The sequence below is a fragment of the Grus americana genome, chromosome 1 (genome assembly GCF_028858705.1).
Source record: "Grus americana isolate bGruAme1 chromosome 1, bGruAme1.mat, whole genome shotgun sequence".
Classification (NCBI taxonomy): Eukaryota; Metazoa; Chordata; class Aves; order Gruiformes; family Gruidae; genus Grus; species Grus americana.
Window position 1 is genome coordinate 86669268 of NC_072852.1, and position 24466 is coordinate 86693733.

Consider the following 24466-nt stretch of genomic DNA (forward strand, 5'->3'; position numbering starts at 1 on the left):
CATTCAGATAGCTTGTGTGCCTGTGCATGGCAGCTGTACTGTACAGGGTAGATAAATCCTTTAGAGGGGAGGAGGGTGAAGAGAAAAGGCAGTTCTAGGCAGTAAGCAGATGAACTTGATTATACCAACAATTGACTGTAAGAGCTGGTAGCTTTCCACAGTTGTGCCCAAAACAGGCAAAGGAACTGGGATTTGAAGCCTCCCTGTTAAGATCAGATTCCTTGGACAGCTCCACAAATGGGTGATGCCTCTGCTAGATCCCAATCCCAAAAACTGAGACTACAGAATAAAACAGAGTAGAGGGAAAGAAAGCAACATGACAACAAGAGCAGGAAAGGGGTGTTTCAAGATTAGCAAGAGGCACTGGAGCTCACCTTGGCTCTCCATTAGCTCCTGATAGTTCTCAGAGTAGTTGCCTGCTGGGTTCTCCTGATTTGAGTTTACACTCACATCCTCACCATCCATGGAGGACCAGGCCATGAGAGTTGCCTCAGAAATAGCAAATTGTTCCATCACTCCTGTGCCAAAGGAGACAGGGAGGGGAAGCAGGGATGTGTGAAAGTCTCCACTTCTCACCACCCTCTTGAACCTCATCTCTTGGTCAAACTGTCCCACTCTTGTCCTATCTCAGCAACACCCATCACCCACAATTGGCCCTCACCCTCTCCACTTTGCATTCCACTGGCAATATTCCAACCACAGTCTCTCTCTCCCCTTCAGCCATCTGAACCACCCACAAGCTCTCCTGAGTGTGTTTTTCAGGTTCCTGCACTTTGGTCTCTTAGGGATTCTGCCCTGGGACATCCCAACCAATCTGATCCACATGCCAAAAAGTTAGCGCTACCTGCAAGGAACCGGGCCTCCTTTTCACCATCACTCAGGTCTGAGTAGGCATCAGCGTCTTTGCGTGCTGTCTCATGAGTGTGCTGCTGCTGCTGGCTGTTACCTTTGCCCCAGCCTTGCCATTCAATCATGTGAGCCACACGGCCTTGGCCCATAGCCGTTGGCTTTGTGACATGGTCCTTCATGCTGCGAGATATCCCTAAGGGGCCAGACATTAGAAAACAAGGAGGGGCTATTACACAGCTCCAGGGTTGTCTGCCATGATGTTTACCTCTCTTGGAAGTGGAGCTTCTCCCCTCCCCTCCTTTCCTTTCCTTTCCTTTCCTGGGGTTGGGTGTCTCCCACCTTTCACTGTATCACTCTCCAGGAGAGTTTCTCCATCTTTCCTTGGACTGGCTTTCAGAAGGGGGAAAAAGGGAAACCCCAAATATAAGACATTTCCTTCCTTGCCTCGAATCCATTTAGGACAGAGTTGGGCATGAAGGATGAAGTCTGGAAGTGAACGGACTAAGAAATAGAAAATGGGGTTAAACCCAAGACTGTTTGAGGGGAAGCAACTGAAGATGTCTGAGGTGGGGTGCATGGTGAGAAGCCAACAGGCGTAAGATGAATCTGTTCTTTGAAAGGGCAACAACTAAGAGATTTCTGTATCTAGAATCATGGTGGTGGAGACTCCTCTAAGGCCTTGAAAAGGCAAGAGTCAGAAAGGAGCAGTTGGGAGAGCAACAGAGAGATATGGGAAGAGGCACGAAGGCCTGTGGAGAGCAGTTGCCAAGGATAAACCCAAATTTTGAGGACCTCACCAGAGAAAGATGATTTAGCCAAAGCCCCAATCCCATAAGCATTGGAGTTGCGTTTCAGCTTGGGGAGGATGGAGGTCGTATCTTCCATGGAGAGCTGAAAAGAGAGAGAATATGAAGAAATGATATACAGGAAGGAGAAAAGGAAGTGAATTGAAGTGAGAAATCAGTATAAGGATTCCAGAAGGTGGGGGGAAGATGAGGAGCAGAAGCAAGCAACAAGAAAAAGTACAAAAGAAGGGAAGGAAAAATTAGAAGCTATTTAACTGTGACTGGACATTGCATAGGGTTGGGACTGAGTGAGGCAAGGTCACCAGGAGAGGCAGAAGCAGGCTGTAAGAAGCCTCCCTTTGGCTGCTGCCAGTCCCCCATAGGCATGCTGCACTGTTCCCAGCTCTTTGTTAGAGATGCAAGACATGGCTGATGGACAATTCAGGGAGCTTACAATGGGGAGCTGACAATCTGATAGGTAAAACACAATAATGCATCATATATGCATCATACTACAGATATGAATTTTTATATCTTACTTTTGGGGTTCATTTCTTTTCATACGGTCTTAATAAAATGAACGTGACTGTATCAGTGATGCGTCCTGTTTCAAGCACCTACAACTACTTGTAAAGAAATGAGGTCTATAGATCTGCTTAATTCCCTTTACTCTATGTTCATCCTCAGCCCCTGAATAACAAGGACAGGACACTACTGGGACAGTCAGCAGTCACAAACATCACCAAACACAATCCCTCAAGATGAATTCATCAGGCTTCTTCAGAGATGCCAGGCATTGCATAGGAGGCTTAATTTTCTCAAGGGCCAAACAAGCATTGCTTCTGCTCTTCATTTCAATCTCTCTGAAAATCAAGTCCAGCATGTTTCAAACACAAAGATACTCAAAAGCAGAGACCATGACACTGGAAATTTTAAATCCTGACATGAAGAAAGCATTTGGTCATAGGCACAAACCTCATGAAAGGTGAGTGGAGCAATAACTGGGCAGTCAAATACTCAGCAGCAAAAGAAGGCATTGTAAAGATGTTGAACTGCATATAATCCCAGTCAATTGCCAAAACATGAGAGGTGAGTTTCTCTGGAAACTGACTGTAAATGGAGCAGCTAAGGCATCCTGTAACTCTGAAGCCAGGAATGTCTGTGTGTAACATGTGAGCTCAAGAAATCAGAAAGCAAGGGAAGAACCGTAAAAAGTGAGAACACAGCCCTTGTTCCATGATGCATTTCCCTCGGTGATGAAGCTGGTTGAAGAATGTCCATCTATGCCCCCACTGGTCATTCCTGCCTGCGTGCTGCTGTTCAGTATCCACCCATTTGTTTCAAGACAGCTTGGGGGCTGCGCAGTGAGCCACCTCATGGAAACCGCCCAGAAAAGAGAGTAAACTGCAGAAGGTCTCTACCACTACAAGGTTGGAGAGCTATGACATGAAGGCAGGAATGAATGGGAAGGAAAGGAAATTCATGAACCAGCTTTGATCCCAAAGAAGATCTATGGAATTACACTGAGAAAGAGAAAGAGCCGCATTATGAAAGAGCTCCATGGATTCAGAATGGGTTAGGAAATGGGAAACTGCAAGTAAGGAAACTGTCTTCTACTGTCTTCAAGGAAACATGATTTTGTGTACCTTGCTTTCAGCTAAACAGAAGTGCAATGAGGAAAAAAAACTGACAAATTTCTTCTAGATAATTGCTGCATGCACCATTATTTTCCTGCACAATTTGTTTCTCTAACTGAGCCTAGGCAAAAGATCCCAAGCCATAAGTGCCACAATGAAACAGATGTCAGTAGGGCAAGGGTTAGTTAAAAATATAAGTCCCCTTGATGTTCAGCGTCCCATGCTTTCAAACCACAGAGAAACAGAAAATGACAGCCATTTAAAGGTTTTGAAAGTATCTGCAATTTGAAAATGCTTATGCTACCAAAAATGGAGCTTTTAATCCTGCCTTTCGAAGTGTACAAAACTATCAAGCTAATTTATGTGAACATGTGTTTTAAGCCTCCCAAGCAGAAAAAATAGTTTGGTAGCACTAATATGCATTACTTGATTTTTAGGATGCTGTTTTTACTTTAGTGAAAAAGAAAAAAATAAATCCATATTTTTTCATGGCATAGGTATTAAGAGCAACAAGGAACATGTGTTATTAAAATGTTTGCTCGGTTTTTCTTTCACTTGTTAACTGAAGTTAACTGGTGCTGACCATCTCCCCCAGTGCACATTAAGAGTTCTTTTACTTCTGTATACAGCTGAAAATGAGGGATACATTTCTCCCAAACTCCCAGAGAAGATCAAATGAGGGTCTAATCAAAGACTACTGATTTTTTAAGCATGCTGGACAGACACCTTTTTGACCTAGCAGTGCCCAGAAATCTCAAAAATAGAACATATGAAATGACATGCATTTGTCCCAAAGAGGACAAAGGCAATTTAACAGCCACCTGCAGATCTAAATACCTGCCAGACAGAAAAAGACAGAGGCAAACAAAAATTCATCACCATCCTCTGAATCATAGACAATTCCCAGAATTTCAGTGGCACTAAAGACTTTCAGTCAGGTTTCCATTCTGGTCTCCACTGTGTCCAATGACAGACAAATCCTGGTGTTCCTATGACTAGAAATTTGAAGAGCAATGTGGCACATACTTACATTGATACCATCCCAGGAGAAATCTGTCCGTGTTTGCTAGAGAAAGCAAAGGAGGACATCATGTTAGTGTAACAAACAAGTTACAAACAGCCATGCATCTCTCTAGCAGTTTGCCATAATCAATACCACTACTTTATCTGATATATTAAAAAAAATTGTGTTTTTCAAGCAGGTTTTATTCCCTGCTGTTGATTATGGTGTCTATAGGTTTCACGGTGTTTGAAAGTACAATGGTGAATAGGAAGATATAGAGAGTAAGAGAGAGAAAAACAAAAAGCTTTTCCTAAGGCTCCCCTTCCAACAGCTCTTTGCTAAATGTTGCAATGCTGGCACCCCTGCGTGGGAGTTGCATCGCTTTGAGGCTAACACAAGGAGGAGCTACACTACCTATGTATTTTGAGTATAATACAGCAAGTTACAGAATTATTTTCTGCTGAAATTATTTTCTCTTGTAGTTTTTCACTTTGTCCATTCTGACCCACTTTCTCCTTGAAAACTAGATCCATTTCCCATATCAGCCATTACAGAACCAATCCATAGTGCATTTCCTCCTGCTGGGAGGACTCACAACTCAACATCTTGTTTTGGGGATGTGGACACTCAGGAAAATGTAGATGAATCAATTACACCTATGGTATCCCTTCACATAAATCAAAATGTTCACTGAGATATAGGTTATACTCATTGACTTTCAGATCTGCATTTGATTTAACTGAATTTTCCCTACAAGCTTGGCCCCACAATTTCTGCCAGGATTCCATGAAACTCCAAGTTTCTTGAAGTTACATTCCAAGCCAGCAAGGTGTAATAAGATAATAAAAATACCTATACATTAGCATTTTGTAAGGTTTTGTAAATTGTATGTTGTTAATGTTATTTGTGAACACTATTTCTGATTCCTCAAATGTTATGTGTTTAAAATAGCTTTGATCTTTTTATTAATCATGACTGCGTACCCTGAACCTTACAGAACTGAAAATTCAGGTATCTAAGATTGCAGAAGCTGCAATAATTCAGAACAGCAAATGAACCAGTCCTTGAGATACAGCATGCTAAATCAATTGGCAGAGAGTTACTAGTGAATGCATCCCTAAAAATCAAAATGAAGACAAATGTGTTTCTTCAAAAGATTTTACGGCTGTGCTGCAGAAGCTGGGACAGACATAGTGCTGGACATTTAAATGAATCCATTATTCAAGGAATGCAGACCTACAGGCTTGTCAGAACTGCCACAGTTTTTTCCATGTTCTGTTCCACTCCAGTCATGAGTGGTTAAAAGCACTTTGATTTGCAAATTCTTACTCACTGTGGATATTGTGAAGGGAGTGACTCAACTCTATTCAATGCAAGCCAAACTGCACGGATATGAAAGTCTGATCCTTGGGTGCACACTGGCATTCTGGTCCTCTCCCAGTGATGCCTCAGTTGACGCACAGCACCTATTCCTGAACTCAGAGAGAACTGAAACTTTCTGATTCCCCCTGGGTAAGTGGGTCTGGGACAGGCACTCACCTCAGTGGAAGGTCGATGGAAGCTGCTGCCATGCAGTGAACTGGTGCTGTCCATATTGATTTGGTCCACATCTTTCAGTCCCTTCCAGTCTACTGCAATCACCTCGTTTCCTGTGGGAACACATCTAGTCAGGCTTCTGAGTACCACTACAATTTGTTTGAGCAGTCTTAAGCCAACTCAGCTCAGCATACAGGAGAATCACAGAGTTTAATGCCACAATAGCCTTAAATCAGTCCTTCTGATTTTAATGAGACCACCTGTACATCAGCAACTATTATATTTCACACAGTTATCTCTATATGAAGACCAGTCATTTGTGTTTTTCTCAAGCATAATGTATGCTTGGCTAAAGCACAGCTCTCCAGAAAAAATGCACCTACTCATGATGTGTGACTGAGAAAGAACCAATTCTTTTGATATCCTGTTCCAATATTAAACCATCATCACTTAAAAAGGCATTTCTCCCTTATAATTTGGTCTGAAATGAACTTAGAGCTGCTGGTACCCTTGCTTTACTGTTCTCAGCAAGATTAAAGACCTTTTTAATACCTGCCATTACATTTCAGGAAAGTTATTCATACACTTGCTTTTCTTCTTGACAAACTAAACAGACTGAGATCTTTTCGGTTCCTTACTGTAGAGCAGTTGTCCAGTCTCCTTAATAAATCTGTGTTGCTTTAGAAAAGACATCTCAAATTTTTCAGTTCTTCGAAATGTGGATACAAACACATAGACAGTAATATATGTAAAACTAAAAATAGTTACTTGCTGCTCCTCTTCACGTTAACCCATTGTGCCATAACCTCACACTAGATTCTCACATTCAGCTGTTTGTTCACGCAGATCCCTATGCACTTTGCACAGCTTTCTGCGATTGTTACCCACTCAAAAGCAGAGTCTGTGCCACTTGATTTTAGATGCATTTTAATACAACTTCAAGGATCAAGTAAAATTAAATATTAATAAAATAGAAATTATAAAATCGAGTTAATAAATATAAAAAAGATTATTAAATAAGATTAAATTGTAATAAAAGTGAAACTAAATGTGAAGTAGCCCACTTTAAATAGTCAGCCAAGTAACCAGCACTGCTCTGTGTGACTGCTCTGTCCAGTTAGCCATTTACTGTTCCTCCAGCCTTTGTGCCATCCTCAAACTCTGTTAAAAGTTACTTGCTCCCATGTCGTGGAGGACAGGTTGCACTGTGTTTAAACCTGAGCCTTTTGGAACTTGGCAAAAAATATAGCTCCCAAAATGATCATCTATTCCTGGGATCAATTCAGCAATACCTAATCTATTTGGAATACATGCCATTGAATGTGAATGGTTCTCTTTTCATTAACTTTTAGCTTTTTATTTACTCTTTATAGCAAGTTTCTCCTCCATGGACATGCGCAAACCCCTTTGCTCATTCTAGCAGCTCTGGCATGTTTACACTGGCTCATCACTGCACTTCCCAGGTAGAAATCTTCTGAGACGCAAGAGATGCTGTGCTCCACCCTACACAGAACTACAGGAGGCATGTGGGCATCTACAGGTGGGAAGCCAGAGGCACTCATCAGCTAGAATTCAAAATGCAAAAAAATAATTTGTTCCCTTAAAAAGGCTAAACACGGTGAGATGAAAACCAGCAGAAACTATTTCAGTTGGTGTCCACCACACCTTCACATCTGTCCTGGTTCTGGCAAGGACAGAGTTAATTTCACAAGGAGCCAGGACAGGTGACCCAAGCTGGCCGTGGCATGGTTTCAGGATGGGCTGAGTGTCTGGTCGTTGGATGGTAAATTGTTCTCTGTTATCACCCATTGCGAATATCTGTTATCAGTACTGTTGTTGATTGTTTTCCCTCTCCCTTGCTGTCCCAGTAAACTGCCCTTATCCCAACCCTCGAGGCTTTGCCGTTATTTTTCCGTTCTCCTCCCCATCCAGCTGGGGGAGGGGTGAGCGAGCTGTGCGTGGTGCTCAGCTGCCGGCTGGGCCTGAACCACGTCAATATCTCATCATTTTCTGCTGTGTAAGAAGATGTCTCTTCCTGAAAGAACCAAGGCATGTTTTCCCCTTCACACCTGAAGTATGTTTCTGTTCATCAGGATAATTAGAGCCAAGTGCTTTAATAGCATCCCCCATATGCTTCTGACTAAGCTGAGTAAAGTTGCTGTTCCCTGACTTGCAAGGAACTGTGACTCAGGGATCTTAAAAGAAGTTTCCTCTACTGTATGCTACAAAGGTGAGCACAGAGGTCAGACACAGCCAGACTTCAGGAGGAGGCAGGACATGGCTATGATGAGCATGACAAAGACCACCGTTCCAGGTTGTAATGTTCTTGACTGATTTTTTTTTTTTTTTTTACAAGCATGTGCATGTATTTGGCCTTACTGAGCTCAGTTATCTATTTCTAATTGTGATTGCTACTAAACATGATCAATTAATGAGCTTTGAGTGCAGAGCTGAATTTGTGTTATGTTCTGATCAGATCATTTGGCTTCTATCTGTAGGTATCCCCCTTTGCAGGGCATAATGTTAGGCTATGTGACAAAAGCTCATCTGCACACCCAAAGAGGAGCACAAGGAGATGACAGCAGGAGGGGCAGCCCAAACAGCATCCTGCTGGGCTGCCCCCAGGCCCATCCCAGGAGCCATCAGACCACCAAAGGCCCATCTGAAGGAGCACAGGGGCACAATGGCAGGTGGGAACCCAAATTATGGACTCAGAGGAAGGGACACCCTGTCCAGGCCCCTCAGGGGAGCCTCAGCCCCAGGGAAAGCCCATCAAGATCAGGCAGGGGAGAGGTGTTCAGAAGCAGTCTTGTAACCAAGAGGGGCAGTTGCTACCCAGGGGTGTGGGACCCATTATGAGATGCAGGAGAAGAGTACTTAGGGATTGCACTAAATTTATGTGATGTTTAGGGGAAGAACCAACAGCAGGAAAAGGGGGGGATCTAGGTGGTTTTGGGGGGTGTGGGGGAAATGTGAGAAAATAAAGGGATAAAAGGGACCAGTAGCATGTAAACAAGTTGCTGATCAGTATGGTTGTCTGGCCATGCCCTGCACTTACTTTGTGCAGCCTGTCTTGTCTTCTTGTTAATTCCATTTCGAACTATTTTCTGGCATGAAGGACACTCTATTCTGGGTGCATGTGTTTCCTGATGGAGGTCTAAATGCTGGGAATTGGAGAGACCAAAGTGAGTGAAATCAACTGGAGTGAGTGAGGGCATGTGAATGAGTGATGACTAGCCAAAATGGAGGTGAAGTGATCTGGGTGCCAGATGTGTGTGTGAGGGGTCTGTACCAACAACTGTAGTGTGGCTGTGGCTTTGGGAACTGCTATGCCCAGCTGCCAGTGACTGTGGAGACTGGGATCCAGGGGCAGCTACTGGGCTGAGTAGCCCTGCTACGGGAGGGATCCATGCTGCACATAGTGGATCTCCATAGTGCTCAACCAGAGATGGGAGCAGGATGAGGCTGTTGGCACTGTTTGTGTGAGCGCTGAGTGTGTCTGTACTGATCTGTGTGGCTGGCATGTATGTGCATATATGTGTATATATATGTGGTGTGTATGTGTGTTTATGTGCATGCATACTGGGAATGCTGGCTGCAGCTGGGGGCAGGGAGCTGCAGCAGCCTCACCTCTGTTGCGCTGCCAAATTCACCCCTGCTAGCACATAAGGGCACTTGCAGGTATGCACCAAAGCTTCCTGGTCTGGAGACACCTCCACTCCCAGGGCTGGGCTGCCAAGGCTTTCTCTATATCCTGTCATGGCAGGAATGGATGGGATGGGCCCCTCATTCCCTCTGGCTGGGGAGTACAGCTGCAACTAGCACACCCTGAGTGAACACTTCTTTTATCACTGCAGAAAAGCCTAGGAACATCATTGCTATCTTCTACCCAATTTTTCATTACCTTCTGGCCTCTGTATTAGACAGGAGTTTCTTTTCTTTCTATTTTGCTTCATAAAGCTGTGGCTGACTGCACTACTGCCTATTGGATTGGCAATCTGGAGCTCAGCAAAGGGAGGGAGGTTTGGGGTGTGCTTGGATTAAAGCAAGGGCTTGGTGGGCCCACTCATGGGTTGCCTGTTCCTAGCATGGCTGGAGACCTCTTAGATTTGGGGTGCAAGCAAACCTCCTAGGGCTAGAAATATCTCTGGCAAAGGGAAGAACCAGATAGAGCTGTGAAAGCCCAAGTGTCAGTCCCAGGTGCATCAGCTATAAGGTTTAGTTGTGACCTAGAATCAAATACATTTGTATTCGGCCTCCCTTGAACAGGGAACTGGTAAAGGGCAGAAGAAAGGGGCACTGTTGGGAAGTGCAAAGCTAGAGAGGGCAGGTACGGGAAGGAGTGGAGGGGTTGACTGTGATCAGGGTAAGCTGAAGGATCAACAGAGGTCAGTGGGAGGACAAAACTAGAATTACAGGCAGAGCAGGAGCTTGCCCCTGCATGCTGGGATCCAGTTGCCTCTTCCTGCAGAGGCAACCCCTGCTCCTTCCCTCCATCTGCAACCCTTCATGCTAGTCAGAGAGGGCTGCAGAATTCCTGAGACAGTGATGCTGGAGAGCCAGGAGAGATGCCACCTCTCCAGAGCCAGAGGGAGCTGTACAGAAACCTTCAGTGCAGGTAGCAGTGTTGTGCCTGCTTTATCTCTGTGAAACCTGCTACTCTTTTCCCTGCACTCTCAGCTGTTTCTGAGCATAGTGCTGTGACCCTTCTGTAAGTCTAGATAGACATCCTGGCACACACAGTGCAACCCAGGCTGCAGCACTGCTCTGCAAACGCACTGCAAAGACCCCCCCAAGCCAAAGAGAGAGGCTGGGTGCCTGGTGCTCAGCACATCTGACCTGACAGCCCCAAAGTTTGGCAAATGACACTCAGACTTTGCTCCCAGTTCTGCTGCCCACTGACCGTTTCCATGAAGTGTGAGACTGTGGAAAATATTAATATTATTCTGGCAGATGGTGGCATCAAATGGTTGGAGAACATTAACATCAAACAATTATCTGTCTCAAAGTCCACACCTGTTCCATAATAGTAGAACTAAAGGCCTATGAAGTTTATTTATTACTGTTTTTCTCCAGTTGAAATATCTCATCTACCTAGATAAGGGAAGAGAATGACTAATATGTGATCTTGCATGCACTATAGTTGTGAAGACAATAATCACTGAAGATTCTTGGTTTAAACATTTTCACAGGTACTAAGAAAGAAATATATTGGGAGAAAAAACCTCTTTAAATCTGTTAAATGCTTTTAAGTGTAGTAATATCTGCTGAAGAGTTACAACATCACATGCTGTGGTTGAAAAAGAAATCTCTGGGTTTTAACTGTCATTGGGCCTGAGGCAATGTTACTTCCTCTTATTGAAAGTTGGATAAAGGTTAGTGGGTTTTTTCTGCTAGAAATAGCAAGAGCACCATTAATCCACAGACATGAAAGATCAAGTTCTGCTCTGATAGATGGATGGAAAGAAACATGGAAAATCAGAAATTAGTATGGGCAGTGAAGTGGGAAAAGAGAAACTGAAAGCAGTATATTATAGTATTGTTTTTATCCAACCTCATTCTTACTTCAATTTGTATTGTTTTTTTCTTTTGTAATGGTACATTTGTTCTCCAATATAATTTCTTTTCTCTTATCCATCTTCCATTCCAGCTTCTGCTAATCATCATGACTATTCCATTTGTAATTCTATTATCAATCACCTCTTAGAGAACAGTATTTTCTCCTCTCCATACAGAGCCGATAAACATTTTAAAATGAGTGGGCCATAAAGCTAATTTTAATGTGGGATTTTTACAAACACATGCTACTGAATTTCTCATTGAAATGTTCTGAAATGAAATGATGAAAGTTGAGAGAAAACTGGGTCTCTGATTTCCTTGTCATTGTTTCTGTACGGTGTGTATAGAAAGAATATAGATGGCTTTCATTTTCATGGAACTTTTTAAAGATTTCTTGATTTAAGAAAAAAATAAATTATTTGGTTTGGAGGTTTTTTTTAACATCATAAATTCCATCCTTGCTCTGGAAGACTCAGTAGATGATTGAAGAACAAGGAGGAAGCTAATTACATGAAGCAATGAGATAAAACCAAGCCAGTTGAAATACATAAATACATTAAGCCACACTGCCTATCATGGTTGCTTTGTATTTTCAACACAAATTTGATTTTAAACTCTGACAAACACTCATCAGAAAAAGATGTCTCCATCACAACTAAAGCAATTTTCCAACTCAAGCCCTCTAAGCCTTTGGGGAAAAATTATCATTCTTCTTTCTGTTAAGGTAAAAATCAAGAATTACTTTTAACTCAGGCCTTTCTAAAACAATAAAGATGGCAAACATTTAAAGAAGGGGGGGGGAAATGGAGGAAATAGAATACCCTTTTCCTCACTATGGGGTGGTTTTTTTTTTAGGATCATAACTTTGGACTCTCAGAAATTAGAAAATGTGTGTACTAAGCATTCCCAAGCAATATGAGATAATGACCACTTTGAATGCACTGGAAAAATCCAAGAAGCCAGCTGGATGACTGTATCCCACCTTGCTGATCTAACATTACTAGTTTTTCCTATTTCAGTAGCTCATTTTGCCACATACTTTAATTTATCACGGAGACACAGAATTTCTTAGTTGGAGATATTTTCAGTTTCTTTGCATTTCTATGATCATAGGAAATTTGCCTTGTTTTGAATTACTTATTACTTAATCTAAACAAGTCCCTTCTCCTTGGGTTTCCTCTTGACATTTTCTCAATTCCTATATCACTGTGTATTTGTTGATACTATATTTTGTACCTGTGCCTGTATTTTTGTTCATTTATCAAGGTACATGCTTGAATCAGGCATCTGCATCTATGCAGAAGGCTTTAATAATCTATTTTTTAACTTCTGTGCTGGATGCTAAACATTGTCTCTAATCTATCTTATCTATTTTGTTCCGCACTAAGTAGACTAATACAGTTGTAGAGTCTTGAATTCTGTCTTTTCCTTCCTGACATGATGATGGTGAAGATGTACACTATATTCCAAACATGTCCTTGTGTCAATTGCTTTCTGATGTATCATGCCAATTAACATAAGCAGTATATTAATTAAACAGTGAATTTCCAGCCCTGCTATTGTCCACTGTTAGCAAACTTTCTTCTGTTTCTAGAGTTTTACTTTCCAGCAGAGAGTAGAAACATTATCATTTGATATTGGTAGTCAATGTTAATGTTGGTAAAGACCAATATTTAGAGCAAATGGTTCAATTATTCTTTTCCATTCCCTTCTTTTCCCCGAACAACTAAGAAAACAACAAATGTAATTGCAGTAATTATGATTGGTCTTTAAATTGTTCTTTCGCTAATATCAATTTTCATGATACTCATGGGAGTGTAGTATCTTTGTCAAATACAACATCATCATGTCCTGTCAAATGTGGTTGAAATAAAAGCAGTTGAAGCTACTGGGAAGGACTGATGGATGGATAGCATAATCATAGAAACATTTTCCTTCCCAGCCTGCTTTAGAGAGACCTATTCAAAGTTAGCCAAAAGGTCACCATCAAGGAAAGGAATAAACCTCTACCAGGTGAACTGTCCCTGAGGTGAACCTCAGATGGAAACCTTCAAATTCTCCCACGTAAAGATGAGAAATCAATCAACCTGAGTTATTCACATACCTGTGTAAGTATTCTAGCTTGTACTGCATAAGGAAACATAAAAATTAGTTAGCTGCTGTTGGTACCTACCAACAGATTCACTTGTGGAAGATGGACAGAGAAAAGTCTGTTTTCATGGATGAGGTAGGGCTGAACAGTTTGCTACTCATCAAGGCAGAGAAATGTCTTGGTGTACACAAAACAGATGTGTCTTTCATTTTTGACCAAAAATTTCAACAACTACAGCTCTGACGTGTCTGTAAGATTAGGAATCAGATGGGCATTTCTCAGGATCTTTGCTTTGGATTTGGGTTATCTAAATTATTTTCCAGACCATTCTGCCTGTTTCTGCAGGTAGGTCCTATTTTAGTGCTGTTTAGGAAATAGCATTAATGAACAAAGCTCCAACACCAACATTTTTCATCTTGACTGGAAACACTTTTATACCAATACTAAAGGCTACTGCATACCATGTTCTTGCAACTAAAAGGAGATGAACCGAAAGCCTAATGTTAGACACAGGCAGTTCTGTTCTGAGAAGCAGTCATTTAAGCTAAGGACGTACTGCAAAACAAAACACATCCAATTAACACAATTTGAAAAAAAAAAAAAAAATCTCAAAGTCCTGTCTCATTTGCAGAACAAGTATCAGCCAGCATGAACAGTGGCAATGGGTTTACCCTCATTCTTCACTGCTTCTCTGAAGTGCAGAAAATGTGTCCCCAGGGACCTCATTCAGCACAGTAAGTATGAAAATGTCAATATGAACCAAGGTAGCAGCCCTTTTTTGCTGGCCTACAGCCAGCATTACAGAAGTAATATGCAGCAGGCAATTTCACATGTTGCTCTCCAGGTGTGTTTAAATTTTAATCTCTGAGGCCAGCATGTCACATAGGCACTGTCCTAGAGCATAAGAATACCATTAGTTGTGACCTCTATGTCCCATAGTTTCATCTCTACCAGTGGGGAAGAAGAACCATCCCAAATACTCCTCAGGAGTCAACCGGCAGATCACAATGCACCTCTCACTCCAGGGACACTCTTGGTCCCTCTCTGTGGGGTGGGCAGCACTACTGCCAAGGTGATGCCAATGGGCTGAGGTGAGACTCCACTGCTGCACCTTTGGGCCCGCTACCATTCCCCAGCTAGCAGGACCAGTCAGAAGCAGCAGCAGAACAAGAGTGTGCTCAAAGAACCAGCACATGGGGACAGTGGCAGCCTGTTCATCCCAGGCTCTGCTCTCCTTACCTGTCCCTGCCTCAGCTGTGGGGTATCATTCTGGCAGCCCCAGAGTATATAACCAGGTGGCTACATCCTTCTCTACCACAGCCATCACACTCTTGGCCACAGTCCCAATCCAGCATCTGGTTTTGGAACAGCAGCAATGGTCAGAGCCAAGCAGGAGGCACTGAGACTGCTGCCTCCCTCTCACCACCCTCCCCAAAAACCAAAGTGTGGGAGTCTCCAGAAGCAGTGATGCCCTAGGCCATGGCAATGGCATCTAAGCCACAGTAGGCTTTTTTTCCTGGCAACACAAGCCACTCTGTGGGAAGGAATGGGTAAAGAGCTCTCAGTGAGGGGCTCTTAATTCCCCTCAAGCTCTTCCAGGTGCTAGGTGTAGAGGTGATGCTATCTTTGATGAGATGGGCCCTGCCTGGGGCACTGCTCCCTTACCAATCCATTCTACTCTATGCCAGTGACCCAGTGCAGCTGCCAAGAATGCCTTGGCCCCCTTCAGATGTACAGGGCAATGAGGAAGAAACTGTTCCCAATGCTAGAAAGCCACCAGCAGCGCTTCAGGTGTCCTCACCAGACAGCACCACAGCTCCCTAAGCAGCTGGGGAAAATGACAAAGACCTGCTGGCACTAAGACTGCAGGGGCTGAGCTCACCAGGTAGAGCTGATGGCATGGTGTGTCCAGCCCTGCCTGATTGCCCACCCCTGTACCTGTTGGGGTGAGGCCACAGCTCACCATCACAACCACCATCACCCCTAACCCCACCCCATGATTTTCCCTGCTGCACCTGAGGGCATCTGCATCTACATGGAGCAACCTTCAGGGAGTACTTGCTGTTCATGAGGTCCCTCTGATTCGCCAAAGGGCTACCCCACTCCCTCTGCTGCTTGTCCTCACATCCGGGGGTGTTGTTGCTCTCTTCCAGGTGCACTGGCTGGGCTGAGGACCTTAGCAGAAGCAGGACAGAGATGTCGCAGTCGACAGGCTTTTGGGCACTGCAAGGACTGTGGTCTCACACAAGTCTGCAGGCTCCTCAGACCCATCATGCTGAGGGACAGGCTGTGCCACCTGCTGAAGACTCATTGCTTTGGGAAGAAGACGCAGTTGACCCTTGCCATGGCAGATTACAACCTCATCTTCATCAGTGGCGGCCCTGTTCAAGGAAGGAAGAGGACCCAGGGGGCAGAGTGCTTCCCTGTATCACGGGGACCACAGTTCTGGCTACAGAACTTGCTGGTGTACAGCACTGCTGGTACCACTGGCACCACCACTGCTGGCCGGAAGGTTTCTCACACCTCTTCTCTCTCCCTCCAAGTGAAACAGCTCAAAATCCCATTGTTAAAACCCATAGGATGGAGGGAAGGTCTCTGCAGAGGTGAGGTATTCTCCTTGCTTTGGGCAGGAGGGTTCTCCATCATGTTCCTGCAGAACTTCACCAATCTAACTGACAAGTCTAGTTGCTACAGTGGTAGAAAACCATGGTCTACTTTAGCTGTCTCATGGATAAAGTCTCATGCCACTACCTCTGATGGAACAGCAACCCTGTTGACCTTGGTAATCCAAATCAAGGTGCTGGAAGTCACTGAGGACATGCCTGTCACCTGATGCACCTTTCATTCTGTATAGAATGGGGGTCAGTAATCCAGTTGATGTCTGTACCTTAAAAGAAGGCCTAGTACATTTATAATTCTTCTAGCTTATATTTGCCTTCTTTCTTGGTCTAGTTCCTCCCAAGTGCTATTCCTGGACAGGGTCTTTAAAATATCCCACTGAACTGGACCGGCAGGGGTAGATATCAGATCACAGCAGGTGTCCATCTGAAGATCACACCTTGGTGCAAACTCCACACATCTGACTATGCTTCCTCCATCTCAATCTGAGTAGCAGAGCACGAGCAACTCCTGGCCAGATGGCATCTGTTTCACGCAACAATATGTTGTAAGCTTAGTCTTCTCACATCACTGTCCATGGTGCTCACCACCACCTCCTGTAGGATGAGGCTGGCCTACCAATAATTTAACAACCTGATACAGAATATGAGCTTTATAGCAGTCTCCCAGGACATCTGGATCAATATGTGAAAGAAGAGTCATCCTTTCCCTTGTCCCAAAGGCTCTAGAAGGTAGAGTAGGAAGTTGTGGGCCAAGTTCTTCTCTTACAACTACATGATGGCACCAAGGTAGTGGACGACTGTGGCAGAACAGGATATTCTCAGGCTGGAGAGGCAGGCTGCCCTCAGGAATTCAGTGGGTGCCACATGCAGCAGGGAAAGCTCTGGGTCCTGGAAGACGTTCAGGTCCAGAACACCATTGCCTGGTTGTAGACCCAGTTCCTTTGGGAGATAGATCATGGCATTCACTTCTTCCAGAAGTGACGTGGCAAAAACACATTGCTTGCATCCTTGCAAAGTGTACTGCTCCTTATGCTGGTCCAGAGCAGAGGCAAGAAGGAGAAAGGACTTCATGTGCAAGCCCACTTCTGTTTGGATAACACTGATTTCTGCATTTGCCATGTTCTGAGCAAAAGTACCCAATGGCTGACCAGGACTCATTGGAGTGGCTGAGATCTCAAAAACTCTCCACCGCATGCCCAATAACAAAACACCAGGCTCTCCAAGCCTGCCAGGCTGAGCCTCTCAGAAGTAAAGAACTTTGTTTCTCATGAGAGAGGCATGAGAGTTCTTCTGCTAAAAAAAATTGGGACCTCTGCAAAGGGAGGTGCTGCTGTACAGTATTTCTCCTCAGCACAGATTACAGCAAAAGCTACAATGTACCTAAAGTCTGTGCTAGTGTATGTGGTCCACCTAGACCAGAGCTACACGATGCCAGTCCAGAGCATGAAACTGTGTCATCTAAAACCACAAAGAGAGAGCCTGTCATTAGATCTCCTCCTCCTGGTCCCCCAACCAGGAGAAAGTGTTTAACAGAACAGGTAATGGCTATTTTACAGGGGCCCCTGAAGGCATTCAGTTTCAACTCCTGCTTCATGGGGTTTCTCCAGCAGCTGTGTACAACTGCAGAGTGCTTGTTCAAGCTCAGCAGGGTCCTCTTGGCTTCAGAAGGGGAGTGAGTCAGGGCTGCCCTATTCCAGCCATTGCTACTCCATCACTGTAGAATCCTTCCTCTGTATAGTCTGTTAGGGCATGATGGGCCTGCTGCTCACAGAACTAAAGTTGTATGTAGTCATGTGGGTATAATCCTGCTGACATGCCTCCTCACACTCTGGTATCCAGAAGACCTGGCACACATGGATGAACCAAGTCATGTATATAGCATCTTCCTCTGCCCAAGTCAACTGAGTCAAGAGGTCTCGCCATGTGCTTGGAAACAGATGCTAAGCAGGCAGCTAGCAACCTCCCAGCTGCACTCCACACCAGTAAGGCATGTGCCTCTTGCTCTGAGAGCCTACCTCCATGCTACCAGCCACCTTCTGGCTATGAGCTGGGATAAGAGGGACATCAAGGTGTCTGAATAGCTGCAGAGGTGGGCAGAACTGATGCTGCAACTTTTCCTTCAGAGAGGGTTCTGGTTGTCAGCAACCAAAGAGTGCTATGTTTCAATACTGCATCAACACCATGTGCCCTATCCCTGCAACACTGACCAGCCTCCAAGAGAAAGTACTGGACTTCTGGATTGTCTTTTGTGGTTCACAGTCCAGCCTGGCTTGTGCTGGCATGTGCCTTACCCTGCCATTTCTGAGATGTCTGTCATGTTACACCAGTGACCCAAGAGGCCTCTTGCAAGACCTTCTTGGCAAGGGACTGTTTATCAAGGAGTGTAGTGGCAGGACAAGGGATAATGGGTTTAAACTAAAAGAGGGTAGATTTAGATTAGAAGTTAGGAAGAAATTCTTTACTGTGAAGTTGGTGAGGCACTGGAACAGGTTGCTCAGATAAGTTGTGGAAGCCCCAACAGTGTTCAAGGCCAGGTTGGATGGGGCTTTGGGCAACCTGGTCTAGTGAAGGGTGTCCCTGCCCATGGCAGGGGGGTTGGAACTAGATGATCTTTGAGGTCCCTTCCAACCCAAACCATTCTATGATTCTATAATTCTTGAACTACTGGTGTTTTACAAGGCCCTCCTCAGAACCTGGAAGCTCTCTGGAGCAATCAAGTCCCTCGTGATCACCAGCAAGGGGGAATCTTCTTGTGGAGCCTCAGCTGAACGAAGCTCACCTCCAAGTGCAGACAGAAACCTCATCACTGCATGGAAGGATTGTCCCTGCAGCATCACTAAAACTGGGTCTATGGTCAGTGAATTGAGGTCAACCCCATACTGCTTGCCTGGTGTACAGTGTAGAACACCCAGATTATACCACCATCTCCTACCTCAGGGAAGTCCCACAGGAGGGTAGTCTCCTCCAACACGTAGCTCCATGGAGATACCTCTGAGGCCTTGACCTGTGACTCACTGTCCAACTCACACACCACTTCAATAAATTTTGAACAACTTTGAACAACAAGATGACCTCCCTTGAGAACACCGCTACACAGTCATGCCTCCATTCCTCAACTTCCTCTCCCTTACACCCAATCACAATACATGGTTGTAGGACCATGCTTTGTCAGGAGAGGATGAGAAACCCTTGTGTCCATTTTCTACTCTGGGCTAATTCCATGGACCACTCAGAACATCAGCTGGAAAAATCCTCCATCAAGCATGTCCTGGTTTTGGCTGACAGAGAGTTAATTTTCTTCCTAGTAGCTAGTATGGGGCTATGTTTTGGATTTGTGCTGGAAAGAGTGTTGATAATATACTGTTGATAATGATGTTTTTCTTATATAGACCTGTTGTTGAGCAGTGCTTACACAGAGCCAAGGCCTTTTCTGCTTCTCACACTGCCCTGCCAGTGGGATGGCTGGGGGTGCACAAGAAGTTGGGAGGGGACATGGACAGGACAGGTGACCCAAACTGACCAAAGGGATATTCCATACCATATGATGTCATGCTCACTTTATAAGAGGCTTGGGGAAGAGGAGGGGGGGGGGGGCAGGACGGGCAGTGGCATTCGGAGTGATGGCGTTTGTCTTCCCAAGTAACCATTACACGTGACAGAGCCCTGCTTTCCTGGAGATGGCTGAACACCTGCCTGCCGATGCGAAGTGGTGAATGAATTCCTTGCTTTGCTGTGCTTGTGCGCGTGGCTTTTGCTTTACCTATTAAAATGTCTTTATCTCAACCCATGATTTTTCTCACTTTAACTTTTCCAATTCTCTCCCCCATCCTGATGGGGGGGAGTGAGCGAGCAGCTGCGTGGTGCTCAGCTGCCAGCTGGGGTAAAACCACAACAAAGCAGAAGGCACAAGTTTGTTCACAGGACCCCCTGACTCATGTCTCATGCAATAGATGGCACCTTTGTACATCAAGCATGCCTATCTTCCGACTCCTCCAGAACTTGTTACCGAGATTGTGGCTGAACTTCTCACATCTTTACTTGCCCAGTTCCCATCCCAAGACCTACTAAATTCTGGGCCCTCTTTATCAACTTCCCGATTTCTCACCAACCTGACCGTCTCCAGCTCCAGAAAGAGGAAAACCCAAGATCCCAGCAACTAGCAGTGCTATTTCTATTCCTTTGTTCTGGGCAGGGCATCACTAGGCAGCATCTACCAGTCCCTGGATACCATGGAAATACAGGGGTGCTCTGCTCACTGTTCCTCTCTGGTTCTCTATTTTCCTGGTTTTAGCTTGTTAGTCATTACCCTGTAATCTCTTCTTAATTTTTTTCTTCTCCTCTACCCCCCACTCCACCCACCGAGACAAGTGATTGTCTTTTTTTCTCCCTAGTTTCTTTTCTTCACTCTCTTCTTCTCTGGGGGGACAGTGGGAAAGTAGGCATTTAGTATTTGTTTGTGATGGGTATCAGCTTGTCCCTAAAGTGGGAGTGGATGTGTAAGAAAGAGTATAAGAACAGGGGAAAGAGTAGTGATATTTTCCCCGAATATTTGTCCTAACCTGCTGCAATTTATGCCTCAAATAGTTCCTGAGACAGAGATGTTGCCTCTGTATTTAGTCATCTTTAAATGAATTTTCTTCTATTCATCTGTTCACTTTTTAAACCAAAGAAAACTTATAGTTCCCATAGCATTGCATGTCAAGGAGTTCCACTCCATGAACAAGGGCTGGCTTTCATTTGTTTGAAACTTGCCACTTGCTAGTTTGATTTGATGTCCAGATTCTGTTTTGAAATAGATAATGAAATATTCTTCCCTCTTCATTTTTTCCATGCTGCTCATATCACAGAGAAAATTCACATTTTAAAGATATCCATCATCATAATCTCTTTTCCATACTTGGGAAATCCCTATCTATTTAAATGGCTCCTCACATATATGCCACACCATACCTTTGATTGTTTTTGCTGCCCTATTCTGAATCTTTTCCAGTTTGATTATGTCCTTTCTGAAATGGGAATGGACAATCAAGGACAACACATTATATTCAAACTAAAGGCATAGTATGGATTTATGCATAGTATAATGCTGTTTCTCATTTTATTCTCTATTCTTTTCCTAATTACTAACATTTGATTGGCATTTTTACTGGTACTGAGAATTAAGCTACTCATTATAACCCCAAGATCACATTCTTGCATGGAAATAGTAAACTCAGAACCTCCATCATTGCAAAAGTAACACTAGAATTGCTTTGCCTGTGTGCATCGTTTTACATGTATCTACATCAAATTTCACCCATAACTTTAACACCTAGTCATCTGATATTGTGAAATTCTTTCACACATCTCTGCATACAGCTTTTTGTTTGCACCCCCAAATGATTACTGTCATTATCATACTTTGTTACCTCATTATTTACCCCCCCTTTTTCATATCATTCATGAATATGCACAAATCTGAAAAAATACCCCTGTGAAAATTGGCCATTTCATGCTAACCCTTGTTTCCTATCTTTACCCAGCTACTTCATAATTTCAGGAACTTCTCTTTGACTCAACAGCAGATTCATGTCTTTAACAGCCCGAGGTGAGTGACCTTTACAAATGTATTTTGCAAATCCAAGTAGACTATAGCTTTGGATCTCCTTAGTCAATATGCTTGTTGACCCCTTCTAAGACTTGTAAGGTGCAATATCCTTTAACAGTAGTGTTAATGCTTTCTCAGTGTATCTTATTTGTACATGCACGCACTAATTCTGTTTTTTAGAGTAATGTTTATTAGCTTGCCTGCTAGGCGTATCTTGTTTACTAGTCTATAGTTTCTCAGATCTCAAAATCATTTTAAAAACTGGCATCACATTAGCTACCTTCCAATGTTCTTGTACCAAAGTAATTGGAAGGCGTCACAGATCATAATCAGTAGTTCACCTCTTTCAGCTTCAAATTTCTCCAGAAGCCTTGCATGAATACTATCATCTGATGACTTGTTACTCTTTTGTCTGCCTGCTCTACAACCTCATTTACTGAGGCTTTGATGTGAAGCTGATCTCCTGATGCATCCTCAATGAGGAAAGGTTCCACAGGATAAAGTTCCACAACTTCCCCCACAATGAACAGATACAAAATTGTTCTTTGGCTTTTTTTAAGTTGGGGGGGTGGGGGGAGGGAGGTGTTCTGCTATGGTCTTAATCTCTCTGAGTCACCTGAAGCCTCTTTAGTAGCAGCATCATGCACTAAGTCCTCCTAATCATTGCACAAGGCAAATTACTTGTCTTTTACAGGCTCATTGAATGGTTCCTTACATAAACATTTAATTTGCCAGCCTACATGTGGGGTTAACTGAAGTCCCTGTTACTACTGTTTTTCCTGCCTTCACAGCCTCTTTGATCTTCCTCTAGCTGTCACAGCTTCTGTCACCATCCTGGCCAGTGACCATAAATGGTCAGTAGTATAATCCCCAAAACTATTTTTCCCATGTGGAACGTCAATCCACATGCCAGCCATTTGGATCACCAAACTATTTTCTCCAATTTAGTTAAGAAATTTTGTATTGAAACATTCCCCATAAGCCATGTCGGATCAGCATCTGTAGATACAGCCACATCTTCCCAGGATATAGAAACTATGTTTTCTTTAAAAGTCTAGTATACTCCTGGACTTGAGAACTTGCAGCTTAAACTCACAGAGAAACATCCTTAAAATAAGAGAGGCTAAAGGTATTCCCTTTGTTAATTATACTTTCTGTTGCTGTGTTTGAACTAGAGCATTATTTTTTTAAAAAATCTTGATTTTTATTTGTTCAAGTGACAGAGGACTCAGTACAACTCTTAGTAAATTAGTCAAATACTTAAATATTTTTACCATTTTATTTTTTACCTCATTTCCAATCTGAATGTATCTACCAGTCTTCCATTGCATCTTAACTGTTTTCCGCAAGGTTGAAGAATCAGATGGTTTTGAGGGGTTTTTTCTTCACTCAAACACCTAGAGATTGTCATTGAGTCACTTCTGCAAGTTTTTATTCATGGTTCCGTGTTTATTTTCTGGTCATTCTTCAGTTTTGCAGTACTTCTCAATGTGATAATAATAGAATTAGACAAAGTAGATGAAAAATATTTTTTTCACAAGTGCCAAATGCAGAGAAAATATAATCTTCTCTCCTCCTGTTCAATATTCAGCTCTTAATAGATCAAAGAACCACCTTAGCTTCTTCAGCTACAGCATCACAATAGTAGCTGTTGATCTACTTATTATCTGTTCAGATATCTATAATCTTTTTCAGTGTGACTGCTTTCTAATGTAGAGCTCTGGTCCTGTAAATATTCTTCATAATCTGTCGTTAGATATATGAACTCATATTTGGTTAGACTGAAACATACACTGTCTGTCAAGACTCAGTTCTCCAAATAAATCAAACTGTTTATATCAGTGATTTATCCTTATCATTTGTATTTTCACTTTTTAGCAGTTCTTCCAGTCTTTGTAGATTCTACCAAGTTTATCAGTATTTTAGATTTCCCTCAGGATTTTAAGCAATATGTTAAAGTCACATGTTACTGACAACTGTATTGAGAAATGTGGGATCACATAAGAAACACAAGCTTTTCAACAATGATTCTTTCTTTGTTACAATTTTGCTATCTATTGAATTTTGATGCACTTAAAATGTACTGTATTCATATATTATTAGGCAAAGAATCACATGGAACTAAGTTAGTTACTGGATTAGTGATTTTATCTTTTACCAGTCTAGTATTTTAGATCCATTACCATGATTGTAGGTAGCGATACTTCTGTCACAGAAGTACTTGGCTGCAGGGAGTCTCATAAAAGTCATGAAATGCAGTTAGGTTGACAGGATCTGTTTTGCATAAACCCATTCTGACTGGCACATTGTCCTTCTAATATTTTACTGGGAATTTTATCAGATTGACAAAATTAAGTACCTAGGTCACCTTGTAGAACTTTAAAAGTTGTGATAAAATCCCAGCTTTTCACTTCCAGATCTTCCTCACTATTTCAATACTTACTGAAAACAAAGCTTTGACTTTTTATCCAACTGCTTAAAAACTCGAGTGCGAGTTATCTTGAATTGGCTGTCATATCAGTCTAAAATCATGGGTGTTTGCTGTTGGACAGCATCTGCTTATTAAATGAGCTGAAAATTATTTTTCTCCTACTTCCTCCCAAGAAAACAGACCTGAAATATTTATCGATTAGTTCGCTACTTTTTTCTGCTTCAATACATGTCAGTCTATGGAAGTCAGACTCCCAGGTCTATCAAGCCAATGAAAGACTATTCATTACTTCCATTTTCCCATCAGCTCCTTTCTAATTTCCCTCATAATTCTCTCATATCACTGCCCATAAGAGTTCACAAAGTC

The 24466-nt window shown here is 43.1% G+C and overlaps 1 protein-coding gene across 4 annotated transcripts in view; it reads right to left on the bottom strand.

The window, feature by feature from the left end:
- FAM131B (family with sequence similarity 131 member B) overlaps positions 1-24466 on the bottom strand; it is a 43145-nt gene that overhangs the window by 12506 nt on the left and 6173 nt on the right. For 2 of the 4 annotated variants that reach the window (XR_008576589.1, XM_054822079.1), the window contains exons 2-6: positions 5814-5923; positions 4302-4337; positions 1646-1740; positions 845-1050; positions 375-518 (exon numbers count right to left, since the gene is read on the bottom strand). Coding sequence is in view for 3 of the 4 variants with exons in the window: in XM_054822079.1 (XP_054678054.1) it covers positions 375-518; positions 845-1050; positions 1646-1740; positions 4302-4337; positions 5814-5923 (591 nt within the window). In the remaining variant the exon portion in view is untranslated. Of the gene's footprint in view, positions 1-374; positions 519-844; positions 1051-1645; positions 1741-4301; positions 4338-5813; positions 5924-24466 lie in introns of those variants that run through there. The other 2 variants (XM_054822091.1, XM_054822102.1) reach the window with 2 other exon arrangements.